This window comes from Macrobrachium nipponense, chromosome 6, assembly GCF_015104395.2.
Source record: "Macrobrachium nipponense isolate FS-2020 chromosome 6, ASM1510439v2, whole genome shotgun sequence".
Classification (NCBI taxonomy): Eukaryota; Metazoa; Arthropoda; class Malacostraca; order Decapoda; family Palaemonidae; genus Macrobrachium; species Macrobrachium nipponense.
In genome coordinates, this window is record NC_061108.1 from 55,708,920 (window position 1) to 55,726,484 (window position 17,565).

The 17,565-nt window shown below is 34.6% G+C and overlaps 1 protein-coding gene across 3 annotated transcripts in view; it reads right to left on the reverse strand.

Annotated features, from left to right (window-relative positions):
• Positions 1-3,277: 3,277 nt before the first annotated feature.
• LOC135216375 (N-acetylneuraminate 9-O-acetyltransferase-like) overlaps positions 3,278-17,565 on the reverse strand; it is a 363,601-nt gene continuing 349,313 nt past the window's right edge. For all 3 annotated transcript variants that reach the window (XM_064251636.1, XM_064251639.1, XM_064251637.1), the window contains one exon: positions 3,278-4,961. In XM_064251636.1, coding sequence (XP_064107706.1) covers positions 4,617-4,961 — 345 coding nt within the window. In that variant the 3' untranslated portion in view covers positions 3,278-4,616. The remainder of the gene's footprint in view (positions 4,962-17,565) is intronic.

Sequence of the window (17,565 nt, forward strand, 5' to 3'; positions counted from 1 at the left end):
CACGAATGTAGTTTACAAATTACTTGTCCAGAGGAGATGTGTAAATCTCACAGTCAAAACTACATCGGGCACACTACAACGACTCTTCGGAGACGTCTGCTGGCTCATAGAAATCAAGGGGCCCTCCATCAACATTACATAGATGTTCACGACAGGAAGCCATCTCTACAAGAGCTCATGGAAGGCACCCAGGTCGTGCACAGAGAAGACAACTACGGTCGGCTCTTAATAACGGAAGCGGTGAGCATCGCTATTCAGAAGCCGACCTTGAACGTCCAACAAGAATTGGACAATATACTCCCCTCCAGCAGGAGAAGGAATACACAAGCCAACAGGGACCAGACATCGCGCCCCAACCCACGAGAACATTGCGCCCCTTAGAAGACATGGGAGGACCCAGTGTCAACGAGAGCCAAGTAACATCCTTGCTTAGGTCGCTGAGACCCCGCCCAACATGAATCTGCAGCCGTTAACCAACGTAGACCATTTGGACACACACACACACACGCTCACTCACTCAAATTTAAATTATGCACATTTATGTATAAACAGAAATGATCTGATTTGTACCTTTATGCATGCTATAAAATATATATATTTTTTTATTCCTGTATTTAGATTTCTATATTCACTTTCATTCCTGTATGTAATTTTGTATTTTTTTTTTCTAAACCAACATGTAACATATTAAATTTTAGACATACACTTAAGGAAATGCTAGCATTGGTATTTTGAATATTTATTTAACAACTGTTTAAACTTTCAATTTTATTGTCACAGTACATATGTCTTTATGTTCTTTGTATCCAAAACAACGCCCTTAAGCTGTTAATTCCCAGACTAACCAGTACCCATACCTCAAGGTCATACCTCCCACACGATGAAATAAATAGGCCGAAAAGCCAGATTGTAAGTCAGTAGTCGCTTGATAATGCCATAAGGCGAAACAGCTGTCGCGACAAAATTTAATAAATGGAAGAAGGAAGTCAGAGTATTTTTCACCAGAAATTGACGAAAACGAGAATCTGAAAAAAACTTCGTCGGTATGAAAAGATACCCTGCAAGAAACTTTATTGATGCCACTAAAGCAATTGCTTTTAACGAAAATTATATATATATAAGTAGTATATATAAATATGTATGTATATATATATACATATATATATATAATAATATATATATAGTATATATACTGATATACATATATATCTATATATAATATATATATATATATATATATATATATATATATATATATATATATATACTAATATACATATATTAATGTAATATATATATATATATATATATATATACTTATAATATTATTATAATATATATAGTTATAGTATATATATATATATATTTATATATATATATATATATGTATATATGAATTATATATATAATATAATTAATTATATTTTATATATATATATACATAACATACATATATATATATATATATATATATATATATATAATATATATATATATATGTATGTATATAAGTATAACATATATATGTATATATAGATATAGATGTATTGTATATATAGAATATAAGATATATGTTATAATATAATATATATATATATATATATATATATATATATATAAAGACTATATATATTATATATATAAAGATATATATATATATACATATATATAAATATATATATATATATATATATATATATATATATATATATATATATATATATAGTTATATATATATATATATATATATATATATATATATATATATATATATATATATATATATATAGATATATATCTATATATCATATATATATCTATATATATATCTACATATATATCTGTTATATATATATACATACATACACACACACACACACACACACATATATATATATATATATATATATATATATATATATATATATATATATATATATAAGCAAATACCACAGGAAAATGATAGGCAGAAATCCAAGGGCTTTCGTCTTTACTAAGACATTGTCAAGGAATGAATGAAATACAGTTGGAAAATAAGTTATTAGGTAAACAACTAGATCAAGAATACCAGATGGTTAATTGTCAAAAGGGTAAAAATTAAAGAGATAATCCACGATTATAGGATATCACACGGTCACAAACCTAAACATAGATTTAACCCTAACAGAAACTACAACGTATCTGTATAGTCCAAAACATGTAAAAACTGAATATATTAATTTTGTTGCTTATAGTATTTATCTACAACTTTTTTCATTATGAAGGCATGTAGTTTAAATATACCAAGACTCAAATCTAGAACATTTCCATTATTTGACCTGATGAAACAAGATTCAATGATATTCTTTTTAACTGTGTCATTACATGGGATTAAGGGTCTTGCTTGACTCCAGTTAATAGGATGATCTAAATCTTTCATATGTACGAATAATGCATTCGATATTTGCCCAGTTCTCACAGAATATTGGTGCATATTATACCGTGAACCCGCACTTTAATGAGCTTCATCTATTCACACTCCACTGTGTCACTAATTTTTGTGGAAAATATAATTCAATTTTAAACTGGAACTTTCACCCATTTGTGGATTTTTATAAGGACTGTACCTTAAAAATTATCGCTAATGAACTTTTTCCATATGGATATATATTTATTATATATATATATTATATATATAATATATATATATATATAATATATATACACACACCTATAAAGGTATAAGCCACAAAGGAAAAATAAACAACGGGGTTTCTGCAACATCTATCGACTCAACGTCCTGAGTAAAGGACGTTCAGTCGAAAATCTTGCAGAAACTCCGTTGTTTATTTTTCCTTCGTGGCTTATACCTTTATTTATGGATTTTATCACGTTCCAAACTTTCGTGATTTAGTATTTTAATATATATATGTATATGTATATGTGTTTGTATATATATATATATAATATATTAATTATAATAATAATATATAATATATATATATAATTATAATATATTATAATTATATATATAATTATAATATATAATAAATATTATAAATTATATAATATATAATATATAATATATAAAAATAATATATATTATAATTAATATATACCAAATATTGTAACTACTATGCATTTGCAGAGGTATATTACCTTGCAGCTGAATTTTGTGCCATCTGTTTTCAATAGTGCAAACGTAAATCAATTTTTCTGTAGTTTTTCATACCATACGTTGCCCTTTTGTTTTTATATTTTGATAAATTGAGCCTTGTGTGCTTCTAAATTATTTACCTACTTTTTGTTATGGTTTGACTATTGCAATTTATATCTTGCTAGTAATATTGTGCAATACTGCATTACTTATATTTGCATCTAAAGTATGCATAATGTATCCAAAACTCTCTTTGTGTTTATTTGTAACTGAACTAGTATTTTATCAAAGCAGACTTAATGACAGGCATGTAAAGTATAATCAGAATAATTTTATGTTTCTATCTACACTTAACAAGTTGTTTAGGGGCAGTTTGGGAGTTTTTTTTTCACTCAATCACAGGAGGTGCAGTCACTCTGATAAGGATGAAAACTTTGCACATCGATTTGGGTTTAAGTTTTAATTTGAAATTTGCAAGTTTAAGAAGCCTTTAAGGAAGTTTTAAGGAAATACAGCAGTAATTATATTATTCAACAGTTAAAACAGCTCTAAGGTTCCAGTTATTGTGGTTTTAGAAGTATTGGTATAAAGTGGTAACTTCATGTATGCTACCATAATCATGAACAGATTAAATGGTCAGAGATCATCCAATCGGGTGAATCGTTGGTGTAACCTTAGTCTAACATGGCCACAGGAGTAAAAAATTTCAGATCTCAAAGGATTTAAAATGATATTCATTTCATAATCATAAATATACTGTATAGATATGTGAAGAAAGATAATCAAGACATCATGGTCTAAATCTTTCAAGTAACACTTTAAATAGAAACAATTACGTATGCTATGCACTTCCTCTTTTCCACAAAACTTACAACATTTAGAATGAAACACTAACAGTAAAAGCTACCGTTAATATAAAAACGAGGTAACCCTTGATGGATACCAGTTTTCTATACAAAGTAACAATGACAACTATGGATGTGAAACATAGTTTAACTAAGAATGTCGACTGACGGCCACACTTATATAATGACTCAATAACTACTTCTGCCTTAAGTATGCTTAACACACAGTGTAGCTAACACAACCATATCGTGAGTTTAGATTTATTATTGTGCAATTATTACCAACCATGAAAAATATTAACACAAAAATCAGGTGAGAAAACTTTTTTCATGACTTTTTAGCTCTGAAAGAACATACCTGGACTTCTGAGAAACTTCCCTGAACAGCTAAAACATTAACTGATTTGTATATCACAATGAGCTAATATCCCTTCATTTGCAATTATAATATCTTCAGTAACTCTGGCATTAATATTCACTTGTATGAACACAAAACAGTGAATATAGTACAGTGAAAAAATACCAGTTGGTTAGGGAGATAGGGTGATGAGCGTTCTTCCCTACAGACGCCACTACTGTATCAAAGTTATCCAACTTTCACAAGTTACAAAAAGTGATACTTCTATGTACAATATTTAAAATATGCCATCATGAACTCCTATAGCCAATAAAGGTATTGCAAAAACAATCAAATTTCGCACAGCTCTTCGGGAATCATTGGGTACTAAGAAAGGAGTGATAACATTGGTAATATGATGAATTTCATGACATACACAAATGAAAATAAATGAAGTAACTAAAACATTAGCTACAGGGTAAGAAGGTATAAGTACCAAGACACCGTGAGTGTCAGCAGCCAACCATATGTGATACTGACACACAAACAGTTCTAGGGATATGCGGCCAAACCACGCAAAAAATGATGAGTATCGGGTCCTTAAAATACCTACCAAGTTTCGAAGCACAATATAACCCAATATCTGCAAAAGAAAAGAAAATAATTATTTAAAAAATGTAATTTAATAAACTGAATCTTTTCAAAACAAACCCATCACTAAATTAGACTAATTTATGAGTTGTTCAGTCTGAGACACCTTAATCCATTGTAAAATTGAAAGACCAACAGGGGCGAGTAGTTGGTAAATGAGGGCAAGTTCCCTCAGGTAGCCTTAGTTAACTGAATCACACTTTGTATACAAGCTGATCCAGCTTTGAAAGAGAGCAATAGGTGTGTGTATATACAGGAAAATCAATTCAGTTTTTGACAAATTAAATTTTCAATGGAAAAATTAGTTTAGTTTCAATACACAGACACGAATAAGAAAGTATAACTGTTTAATTAAGGAAGCAAACATAAAGTATGTAAATTGATATGTAAATAATATCAATTATTTGTTTGGTTCCAAGCGGTAAAATTAAGTTTCAACAGCAACTGAGGTGGAAGGATATTAAGCTGCTGCAATGCTGACAAGGCGAAATGATCTGAAGAGATGGGAGATTCTGGAAATGTAGGGATTAAAAACCAAAGACTTCAAAGGTAAACAAGAAGCCAGAAGTTGGACAGGAAGGCCGTTAAAAATAAAGTTATACAATGATAAGGAGCTGCATACACAGTCTTTTATAAAAGTATAGTAAAGGAGACCTCAAAACATGAATTTACTGTAAAAAAGATGATCAGGCATAACTACCTGACCTCAAGGAGCACAGGGTATTGATTAATAATCTTTAATTATTTTTAAATATGATATTTGATTACATAACATGAGTGTTCAGTTTACCTTTGTAGCATTGTCCTTTGTTTAGCTGTTATTGCACTCCGTGAAACGTCATTCTTATGAATAGAAGAGAGAATAAAGCTTTTTTTACACGATCCTTGGGCTCTGCTTTCCATACCCATATTTTGGCCTATAATTGTTTGTCTGTTGCATAAGAAGATGAGTTGCAACATCTGACTGTGCTCAGATCCAGGATTAGTTTGGAAAAACCTATGCGTCTGAAAGGGGATGATACCCCTTCCTTTAAGGTTTTAAAGATTATGTTGGATAAGTTAAAAGAATACCAGTACTGTATTGAACTAGATGCTACGATTGATGAATCTGACGCAAGAATAGCGACTCTTGATGATACCCAAAGCTGTTATGAAGCATTTCAGTTTCGTCGAGTAACTAAGCTATGGTGAGTGAAAATGGCCCAGCACTTGGATGTAATGGCCAAGGATGATAAATCACAAGAACAGGCGTCCCATGGAAGTTCTTCCGACTGGTCTGCAAATTCTTCCATGAGTGTAAGATTACCTAGACTAGAGATGCCAAATTGAGGTGTGAGCTGACTGCGTGGCAGTCCTTTTGAGACCCTTATCCTTCAGAGTTGATTTAAATTTGTCTGTCACAAGTAAATTTAATCATCTGCAGTCTTTGCTGGAAGGTGAAATAAAGTCTGCAATACATGGGTTGGCCTTGACAGCTAGGAAGTGTTCTGTTGCCTGTAAAATGTTAAAAGGCTGGTTTGGGGAACCAGAACAATTATTTTTGCTTACACTCAAGCGCTTTCAAATGTAATAATGCCAGCTAAAAATCTGGGTTCTGAGTATGCTTCTTCACTATGAAAACTACAAGATGAACAGCTGGCACATATTTGTAGTCTAAAGACCATTGGTGTTGCTGGTGATTAGTTTGGACTATTTTAACACGAGTGATTTTGTCTAGATTACCACACAGCATTCAAATGGACTGATCCAGAGAAGGATCACACCATGAAAAAGATTTAAATTGGTTGCTATGTATCTTCAGGAGGACATAGACTGCTGTGAACCGGTAATTCCAAGAGAAAAATGGCTTTTGCATGTGTTACAGACATCTGATGTAGGCTTAGGCTCAAGTATGCCTATATGCAATTTTTGTAATAAATCACACAAGTCCAAAAAATGTTGGAATGTAACAAAACTTCCATCAAAGGAACGTGAAGAAATAATTTGTTCTTGTGGATTGTGTTTTAAATGCTAAAATAAGGATCACATTTCTAACAGTTGCAAAGCAAAATGTTAAAATGCAAAGATAACCACAACATGCCTTGTTGTTTGAAATCTAACATCACCTCTGTTCCTACAGGTAACTGTAATAATGTATCTCAATTCACAGATGAGGGCAATTCGAGTGATGTTTCTCATTCTAGTAATGTCATTATGTCTACCAGTGGTAATGAAAGTAGTGCTTATCCAGAATATTCAAGTGGGTCTGGCGATAATCCACACCCCTTTTAAACTAAACATGTACTGTTTTACAAACTTCCAAAATTAAGGTGTATGGGGAAAAGGGTGTAAGCTCTGAAGCTACGATACTTTTCGATCCAGGATCTGATAGGTCCTATATTTCCAGTAACCTTGTAAGAAAAATTAAGCCTAACCTTCCTCACAACACATATCTTAACCTGTCTGTGGTGGTGGAAATTTGCCGAGAGTAATAATCGTAATTTGTATGATCTGAAATTATTATTATTATTATTTTTTTTTTTTTGCTCTATCACAATACTCCAATTCGACTGGGTGGTATTTATAGTGTGGGGGTCCGGGTTGCATCCTGCCTCCTTAGGAGTCCATCACTTTTCTTACTATGTGCGCCGTTTCTTGGATCACACTCTTCTGCATGAGTCCTGGAGCTACTTCAGCCTCTAGTTTTTCCAGATTCCTTTTCAGGGATCTTGGGATCGTGCCTAGTGTTCCTATGATTATGGGTACAATTTCCACTGGCACATCCCATATCCTTCTTATTTCTATTTTCAGATCTTGATATTTATCCATTTTTTCCCTCTCTTTCTCTTCAACTCTGGTGTCCCATGGTATTGCGACATCAATGAGTGATACTTTCTTCTTGACTTTGTCAATCAACGTCTGGTCTATTTGTACGGATCACCCTATCTGTTCTGATACCATAGTCACAGAGGATCTTTGCCTGATCTTTTTCTATCACTCCTTCAGGTTGGTGCTCGTACCACTTATTACTGCAAGGTAGCTGATGTTTCTTGCACAGGCTCCAGTGGAGGGCTTTTGCCACTGAATCATGCCTCTTTTTGTACTGGTTCTGTGCAAGTGCCGGACATTCGCTTGCTATGTGGTTTATGGTTTCATTTTTCGTATTGCACATCCTATATATGGGAGAGATGTTATTTCCGTCTATCGTTCTTTGAACATATCTGGTTCTTAGGGCCTGATCTTGTGCCGCTGTTATCATTCCTTCAGTTTCCTTCTTTAGCTCTCCCCTCTGTAGCCACTGCCACGTGTCATCGCTGGCTAGTTCTTTAGTCTGTCTCATGTATTGTCCGTGCATTGGTTTGTTGTGCCAGTCCTCTGTTCTGTTTGTCATCCTCCTGTCTCTGTATATTTTTGGGTCTTTGTCTACTTTTATTAGTCCTTCTTCCCATGCACTCTTTGGCGCCGTGGCAGAGTGGGTTAGGTCGTCGATCGACAGGTTAAGCAACATTGGGGCTGGTCAGTTGTTGGATGGGTGACCGCTCTCCTCTGCGTTGATTCCTTGGGAAAGGATCTTTACCATAATTTCCTCAGTCTACTCGGCTGTAAATGAGTTCCTATCCCTGATGGGGTAGGGTCCTGCTATGGGTTAAATAGCAAAACTCAGCAATGATGGAAAGAAATGAAGAAATAAACGACAACGACGTAAATGGAACCTCTGGCAACAGAGGAGCTTCGTCCGGCAGCCAGGTATTCAACCCAATTGAAGGGGAAGACGGTCAGGTACTTGGAGGTCGTCATCCAGCAACTGACCACCACAACGACAGTAACCAACAGCCTGAGATTGGAGCTACAGAAGCAAACCAAAGGAATTATTATTATTATTATTATTATTATTATTATTATTATATTATTATTATTATATTGTATACCTCATTAGTAAAGCCATTTGTGATCTGGCAATACCAGAAGGTAAAACCAAGCTAAGCATATATATTCCTAGGCATGATAACGTTCCTTTCATCATTCATACCAAACTTGAGTAGTCACATAACTCCTTTATGCAAGCTACCGCAAACCTTTATGCAAGCTACTGCAAAAAGATTTTGAATTCCAGTGGAATATCAACAACCTTGAATTTGTTAACCAAGAAGCTATGACACTTGTACCTTGATCCAAACAAGCCTGCAGTACTACAAGTCGATGCCAGTCAAGAAACATTAGGAGCAGTAGTGACTCAAGAAGCTAGACCCGTTGGTTTGGGAGTAATAGAAAAATTTCATACTCATCTATTTAGAAAAAGTTTTTGCATCCAGTCAGACCACAATCCCTTGGAAATGATCTCCAACAGAGAGTTAAAAGCAGCGCCAACAAGAATTCAAGGTATGCTGCCGAGACTCCAAAATTATGAATACTGTGTCTGCTATAGTTCTGGGAAAGAGATGATTTAGCTGACAATCTAACAAGAACTACAAAATAACCCAAAATTCAGTAAAGAAACCAGTTTAACACAAACTTTCTTCAAGAGTTATATGAAGCCACAAAGCATGATGGTGAATTATGCATGCACATCAAGAATGTCATGAAGGGTTTTCTTGGACAGTAGCTAGATGTGCACACATCTATACAAAAGTATTGAAATATCATAGACCAACTTAACATTGAAACTGGAGTAGTACTAAAAGGACAACAGATAATTATCCCTTCAAAACTCCAGAAACTCATCTCCACAAGGTTCATGAAGGTCGTCAAGGACTATTAGATACCAACAAAGAGTCAGGTCATGGTTCCATTGGTCAAGAATTAATGTAAACACTGAGTCCCAAGTCTCCAAGTGTGCTGATAGCACAAATAACAAGCCTCCCAGAAGCACAAAACACTGGAACCTTGGCACAGGTACATCTAAAATTTGCAGACGATGGAAAAAAACCCACAATAGCAGACTATCATTCAAATTTCCTTTGGTCGAGTCTCTTGGAAACAGTGCAAAAACAAATGAAAGGATAACAATATCAAGAGTGCAAACCAAAATCTGATGAAGAACTAGGTATTTCTCACATCACAAATTCTCCTCATCACCAAAATTCCATGAATCATTATATATGATGATTTGAAGATATCAATCCTAAATTTTAGATGTACACTTCTTGGAACACAGGTGCTAGGAGAACTGCCAGTGGGAATATTTCCCATGAGAAAATTGCCCGTGAGTAAATTGCCATTGTGGCATAATTGCTATGGAGAAAACTGCCATGCGGAAAATTGCCATTTAATAAGAACAATTTATAAAATAAAACATGATTGAAAGGAAAACCATTACTATAAAAAATGTATGTGAATTTGTTTAAGTGTCCATTTACTACTTATACACAATTTATAAAATAATCATTTGAATTAAAATTCATTACAATTAAAACTTTACAGGAATCTATTGAAAAACTTTTCTTGCAAATGTTGATACACCTAAAAAAAATATGCACATTATATGCAATACCTCCAATTTTATTATTACTGCCAAGTCGAACATATGGGTGTATATATTTTTTGCACATAGGAAGTTTATTACCTCTTTCCAATTAGATTCTTCTTGCAATAGCCAAAGCTTCTTCACTGTTCCGATCATTGAATAATTTCCATATATCAGGGAGACTAATTGCTGATGGATTTATTCCATTAATTGCGAAAAGCCTGAACACTATTATTAATAAGAGGCAGTGGGTTCTCAAAACTGTAATAAACGTTCCAAATTTCAACGGGAAAAGTGGTACATTTCTTCTCTTGTTGCGTCGAGTTCCTCTTTCACTTCCTATATATGTAGATAGTTTTCCTATGACGTCACACGAGCACCTGATATGTCGCCGCCATCTTTTAGGTCAAGCATTGTAAACAAAGGAAATATCAAATTTCGTTGTTATTCTAAGGAATTATGAACCATTTCACGAAAAATGGCAAGCAAGGACAATTCACAAACAGAATATTGATTACACTAAGTCTCTGGAGCCTGCAGTGCATGAAAGATATATACAAATAAAGACCCATAAAAGTTGAAACCTAAAACAATGGAGTTCTGATGTGGATTTGCTGCCTAGCTACAGTTATGTATCCAGATATCGTGAACTCTTTGGTTAATTATGTAAACCACTACATATTGGACAAGCTCAAGGTCAAGGCCTACATACAAATCTTTGGAGGCTTGCAACTATTTTGCATGACTGCGTGAAGGATCTTAAACAGGTTGCTGAAAATGGATTCTGCATTGTCACTGTTCGGTTCTACACAGAAATGCACTGGAGCGACAGTTTACTGATGTAGACAATTGTCTTTGTTACACTTTGAGATGCGATTTAAAAAATATTCCATCACAGGTTTAAGTGGTGAATGCGTTTTTGGACATGAGAAATATCGTAGTTCATGTGAATGTCGATTTGCGACACTTTGAGAATGATGTCATGGAATTTCCATGGTTTTTGAAACTTTCTTTTCTTGTCCTTTGTGTGCATTTGGGACCTCGTGGTCAATTATTTTAAAGTTAATTTCCTTTTGTAAGTTGCTTGTTTGCTGGAGCCCGCCTTTCAGTTCATGTATTTTGTTAAATTTACAGTTTCATTTTGTAACAAAGTTGTAAAACCCAACCTGACCTTGCTGGACCTTCCCATCTAGGGACATAGAACCTACTCAGTCGGGGGGAAATTTCCGACAACACCAACCATTTTTTGCACTTTTGATATTTAATATCAATTTTAACAAATACATAATTCACTATCCACTACTTCAAGTTTTAAAGGTTTGACCAAAATAACTTCCTGGCGGCTCTAAATCATCTATCACTTGACAGAGAACACAGTGGCTGTTAATTAATTACTTTGTGAAATATTTATGCCCTAGGCTTCTTAAATATTCACAATTATCACTAATTACACTAACAATTAATAATACTTATCACTAATGAAGTGATCTGAGCAAATTGACGGCTGAAAATTAGTCCTGTTTATCGTGGAAATCCACAGTGTTCTTCCACTAATCTCCTGAGTTTTATCTCCTTGATCTCACAACAGCAGGGACCGAGTAATACAATTTGCCATCCCTGCAAGGGTTCACCATATTTAAAGGATTAATAGGTACAATATCATTGCAAATTTCCGAAAAAATCGTTCTTATCATGATTGCGTGTGTCGCTTTTGCTGAACACAGCTGTCCTACAACATGGCTGACTTCCGTGTTTACATCCGAGCCTCATTCTGGATCGAAAACTTTCTATACATATATTCAAAGTATGATAAAAATTCTGGCAGGATGTCTTTGTCATCAGAGAGCTCTCCAAAAGCTGATATGACATCTTGTGGTGGCATAATGCAAGTACTTAGAAATGTTGCATTTTCAAATTAAACTCTTTATCATTATGATATTGGTGCCTTGCTTCTACAAATAATTTTCCTGTAGGTACAGTGCTTGACCAAAATGAAAAAAGACAGCCATCATAATTAACATTAAGCACAACATGTTTTACTGTCTTTAAAGAGGTTTTTTCAAAATCACCTGTTACATGCTCACGAATAGCACCAACATGTTCCTTGATTTTCTTGTGAACAGAATTATATAAGTAGCCTTGGTTTTGTTAGACATAAAAGCAAATGGAGGAATTGTTAAATTTTTTCACTGAACTTGAACTGTGAGAATTTGGTAATAATTTTCCAGAAGTGATCTTGAATGTAACATCGGCCATCAATTTTTTTACCGTTTAAGATCCTTCATCCGAAACAAAGATCAATACTCTATTGCTGCCCCAGAGTCATATTGAGGAAATCCGGCTCCTGAACAAAAATTTTGAAATTGCAATGGAATATCATAGCCGCTTTTACTTGATGGAACAGGTGGCCGTTGATTAAGCAACGACTTGACTGATGAGAAGAAATCATTTCAGCTTTTAAATCACTTTGAGCTTGTTTAGCTTCAACCTTATCTTTGCTTGATCAATGTTTATAGTTATATTTTACATTCTTTAAAATGACAAAATTGCCATTTCGTAAAGGCTGGGTTTGGCGATCAATCTCCTATAGCCGCGGGCCTTGGGCCCCACAAAAAACGAAATCTCAGCTGATATCGATTCCATGACGATGTCTGCAATGAGCATTACGACAGCATTGCACAGTTCAGATGAGATTACCCATTTAAGCCTGGGTCACACATTGGCGATTTCAAACCACGCAAGTCACAATAGCCAAAATTTTGCTTATTACAACTCCACTACGCATAAATCATAAGCAAGTCACCGAGTTTGACGACTTTGCGTCTCTCGACTTACGGCATCTGATTACGCAAGTTGTAACTAGCAATGGGGGGTTACGGCATTCAGTACAACATACACCATGTACTTGGCAAACCCACAACGTGCGTAGTGAGTAAGAATGTGTCATTGCGTCAGCAGCCTATAAATATACGTAGATCAAGGGCTTAATCAATTACCCACAGCTGCCTCGGTTTTCAATTTCGAGTACCATATATTTTGGATTCAAGATTTTAAGATTTTTTATATAATTTGAAAACATCAGATATAGCCAAATATGACACTGAAAACTTAAACGAAAATACATTCGTTAATATAAATAAAGATTAAGTTTAACATTTATTCACGAAATTTAGTTTCTCAACAAGATTTTCTTTAGTGAGTTCATTGCAATCAAATTCAATTTATTAACATGCTCTGAAGTATAAGAAATGAAAAGGCACTTTCTATTTTGAGTAAAATATATATGGCACTAAAGGTTTTCAGTAGGTATTCTTGATATAATTTCAGAACTTCAGATACAGATAAATATGACATTGAATACTACTTAAAAGAAAATATATTTGATAATTATATAAAAAAATTTTAATTTTAAGTTTTATTCAGGAAATTGACATAATTTCAACGGAAGTTTCTGAAGTATGAAAAAGCAGTTTTTTATTGTTTTATCATAACAATGATTCCTGCCAGTGAACGAAGCCGCAGGGGGAGTTTACACAATCACGAAGACGACCTCATGTGTCACCGAGTCCTCTCGATCTGTCTCACTCATGGCAGTAGGATTTTTTTTTATATCAAAATTAAGTTGTGCAACACCAAGGACTCGATACGATCATGAGGAAGATTTATGGGGTCTGAAACACTGAATATAAGGAAGATAAATAGAAAATATTGATTTAATTATCAGACTTTATATATATGTGGTGGGATCCATATTCATGAGTCAGTACAATCCCGTTATGTAAGTCGGAATGTTACGTAACTAAATCGCAAATAAATCGTCAAAAATCGTCATGCCTCCACGGAACTCACCATCCTGTAAAAACCATTAAATGAGTGTGGCCTAAATCATCGGTGTCTTGCGCGTAAGACTACATAAATACGTAATCTCATCTCAACTTGCTGTTGTAATGGAGTCGATATCAGCTGAAATTCCTTTTGTTAGGGAAACCTAAGCCCGGCTACTGTAGGAGATTGATCGCCAAATTCAGCCTTTATGACAGTCGCAGTCTGAAATCGCCAATGTGAGACCCTATCTTTGCGTAGTTGTGCACACAAGTCACCGATGATTTAGGCCAAGCCCACATTTAAAGTTTTATACAGGATGGAGACATCTGTGAAGGCATAACGATTTTTTATTATTTATTTGCGATTAGTTACATAATATTCAGACATATGTATATAAAGTCTAATAACTAAATTAACATTTTCCATTTGTATCCCATAGATTCAGATCGTATTGAGTCCTTGGTGTTGGCCGCTTCTGTGTTGCACAATGTAATTTCTATACAAAATTCCTACTGCCAGGAGTGAGGCAGATCAAGAGGACTCAGTGACACGAGAGGTGGTACCTGGTAACTGGAGGTCTGAAAAAATTTTACCAAGCTTAACTGGCCGAAACTGATAGGTAGCAACCCTGACTGGCAAGGCTCAACATGATCACCTTCGTGTTTATATAAACTCCCCTGCAGGCTCCGTTTATTGGCAGGAATCAATTATGCAAGAAAACGATAAATAAATGTCTGTTCATACATCAGAAAATAATGTTGAAAAACTATGTAAATTTCCGGAATAAAAGTTAAAATTCTAAAATATCTACTGTATATCATTAGTAAATATATTTTCTTTTAAGATGTATTCAATGCCATTATCTAAATCTGAAGTTTTCAATTATTGCGGGTTGTGCCATGACATGGCAGCTTTCGATAGTACATAGTTGTAGAATGACGGCGACTATGCAAGGTAGCCTGACATAGTCGCCATCACAGGAGCAAAGTCGTCAAACTAGGGGGTTTGATTACAATTTTACTGATTTATGGCGATTTGTTTGTAATGAGAGCGTAGTGGAGTCGGAATGAGCAAAATTTCGGCCATTACGCCTTACGCGGTTTGATACTACATGTATTGCAAATCATCGACCAGAATGTCTTATCCTCTTCCACTTTTTATCACAGACATCATCAGGCACTGAAAAGACTTTAAAACAGCAATTTCAAAAGCTCTTGGAATAGCTACTGACTGTTGATATATTTGATACTGTAAGACTTTCTTCTTTTGGAAAATTGAAAGACATGCTTGCTAATTTGTAAAATGATACTTTTAAAAGTAAATTGGCAATTGATAGTAATAGTTTTTCCTTTCAATCCTCTTTTTAAAATATGACAGTAATAATAAAATGTCCTATTTATGGGGTATTGCATATAAGATGAATATTTTTTAGCCATGTCAACATTTCCAAGTAAAGCATTTCAATAAATCCAAGTTAAGTTTTAATTCAAAAAACTATTTTTTTTTTATAAATCGTATATGTAGTAAATGGATACTTATAAATAAATTCACACAAGGTTTTTTTTCTTTACAAATTGTACTTACTAAATGGCAATTTGCTGCCTGGCAGTTTTTTCCATGGCAATTATCCCACAATAGCAATTTTTCTGTCATGGGGCCACAGATGCTATTACTTACCATCAGAAATTCTTTTTGGAAGGAAAATCACGAGAGCTATCTACCAATCCAAGTCAGAGGATCAATCCCTGCACTCCTCTCTATATGATTATGGGCTATGCTACTAGAATGGTTACTTCCCTTTATTGTTGATACTGATAATTATGTTGTGGAGTTAGTTCCCTTATTAAGAAACTTCCATTTGTAACCTAGAAATTGTTTAAAGCATATTATCATTGTAAGTAACTGATATTGACAGGAACTTTTATGTATTATGTGCCTACATTTACTATTTATTCAGTACCAATATTAAGTTAATTATTTCATATCTGTAATGCATACTTAAATCAGCAGTTATTTCACTACCTCTCATTAGTGTACTTTCAGACTGTGTTCATTAAACACATATGTAATTTGTGCAACCTCAACCACCACATCGAGAATGTATGCCGTAGTAGGGACAAACCAAAAATATCTTGAGAAAATAACATCTCCAATACCTCTACTGTGTTTGATACCTTATGCACATTTAGCAATACTATAAATACTTTTGATGATACATGTATGTTAAGTGACAATGATTTTGAACGTGCTTTGCACATAGACCATCATATCTATGACAAACTTAGAAACACATGGGTTAAAAAATGCTCAACATCTCAACCCTTTATTGATGTTAATGTTAAGGTTTCTTGTGACGATTATTCAGCCTTAGGCTTTGAATTGAAAAACAAATGTTCTCTTTCAGGTTATCAGAGTTGTATTGCTGGCGTGAAAGTTATCGATCGGGTAGGCTTGCGCAAAACCAACCTTATTCCTGTGACAATGCAGATACAGTCTGCTACACATGTTGGAATCAAGATTATTGGGAGCACTATCTTACAAATGGAGATTAAGCAGATGACGTACCTCACCAATGCCACAGATAAGTTGTTCTTCAGCAGGGAGGCATGTTTGGGACTTGGTATTATCACAGATACCTTTCCTTCAGTTGGTGAACACGCAGTCAATGCTGTCACGGATACGACCAAGTCCCACAGCACCCTTGTAACTGTCAAAAACATCAATTGCCTCCTGCCACAACAACTTTCAATACATGCAAACAACAGCTCTTGCACCTGATGGACACGCCCCCATTGAGGCTCACGATAGATTCAGATGCAGAACTAATGACCCACCAAACACCATATCTGTCCCCATTCACTGGCATGAGGTGGTTAAGTCCAGACTAGACCAGGATATTCACCTTGGTGTCTTATAGCCTGTGCCAGTCAGAGAACCTGTAACATGATGCCACAGGATGGTCGTTTGCGCCACAAAAATGGTGAGACTCAAAGAACTGTTGACTTTCAAGCTCTAAATGACCATGCAATGCGTGAAACCCATCCCCATTTCAAATGGCCCATTCTGTCCCACAGGGAAAGAAGATGACAGTATTTGATGCTTGGAACACTGTGGCGGAATCAAAGCTAAGCAAGGTAAATAAAGACTTCCCCACATTTACTTTACTCGTACCAGCTAACAATATTCCCCCCAGACACACTTTCCTTTTCACATTACTATTCAAGTACAGGACGGTTGGTTCAGCAAGGAAAACAAACAAAACTCTCAAAATCCATGTACTCACCATATACAAAGAAATTCAGGGTGAGATGCTTTGCTGTCCACTGGA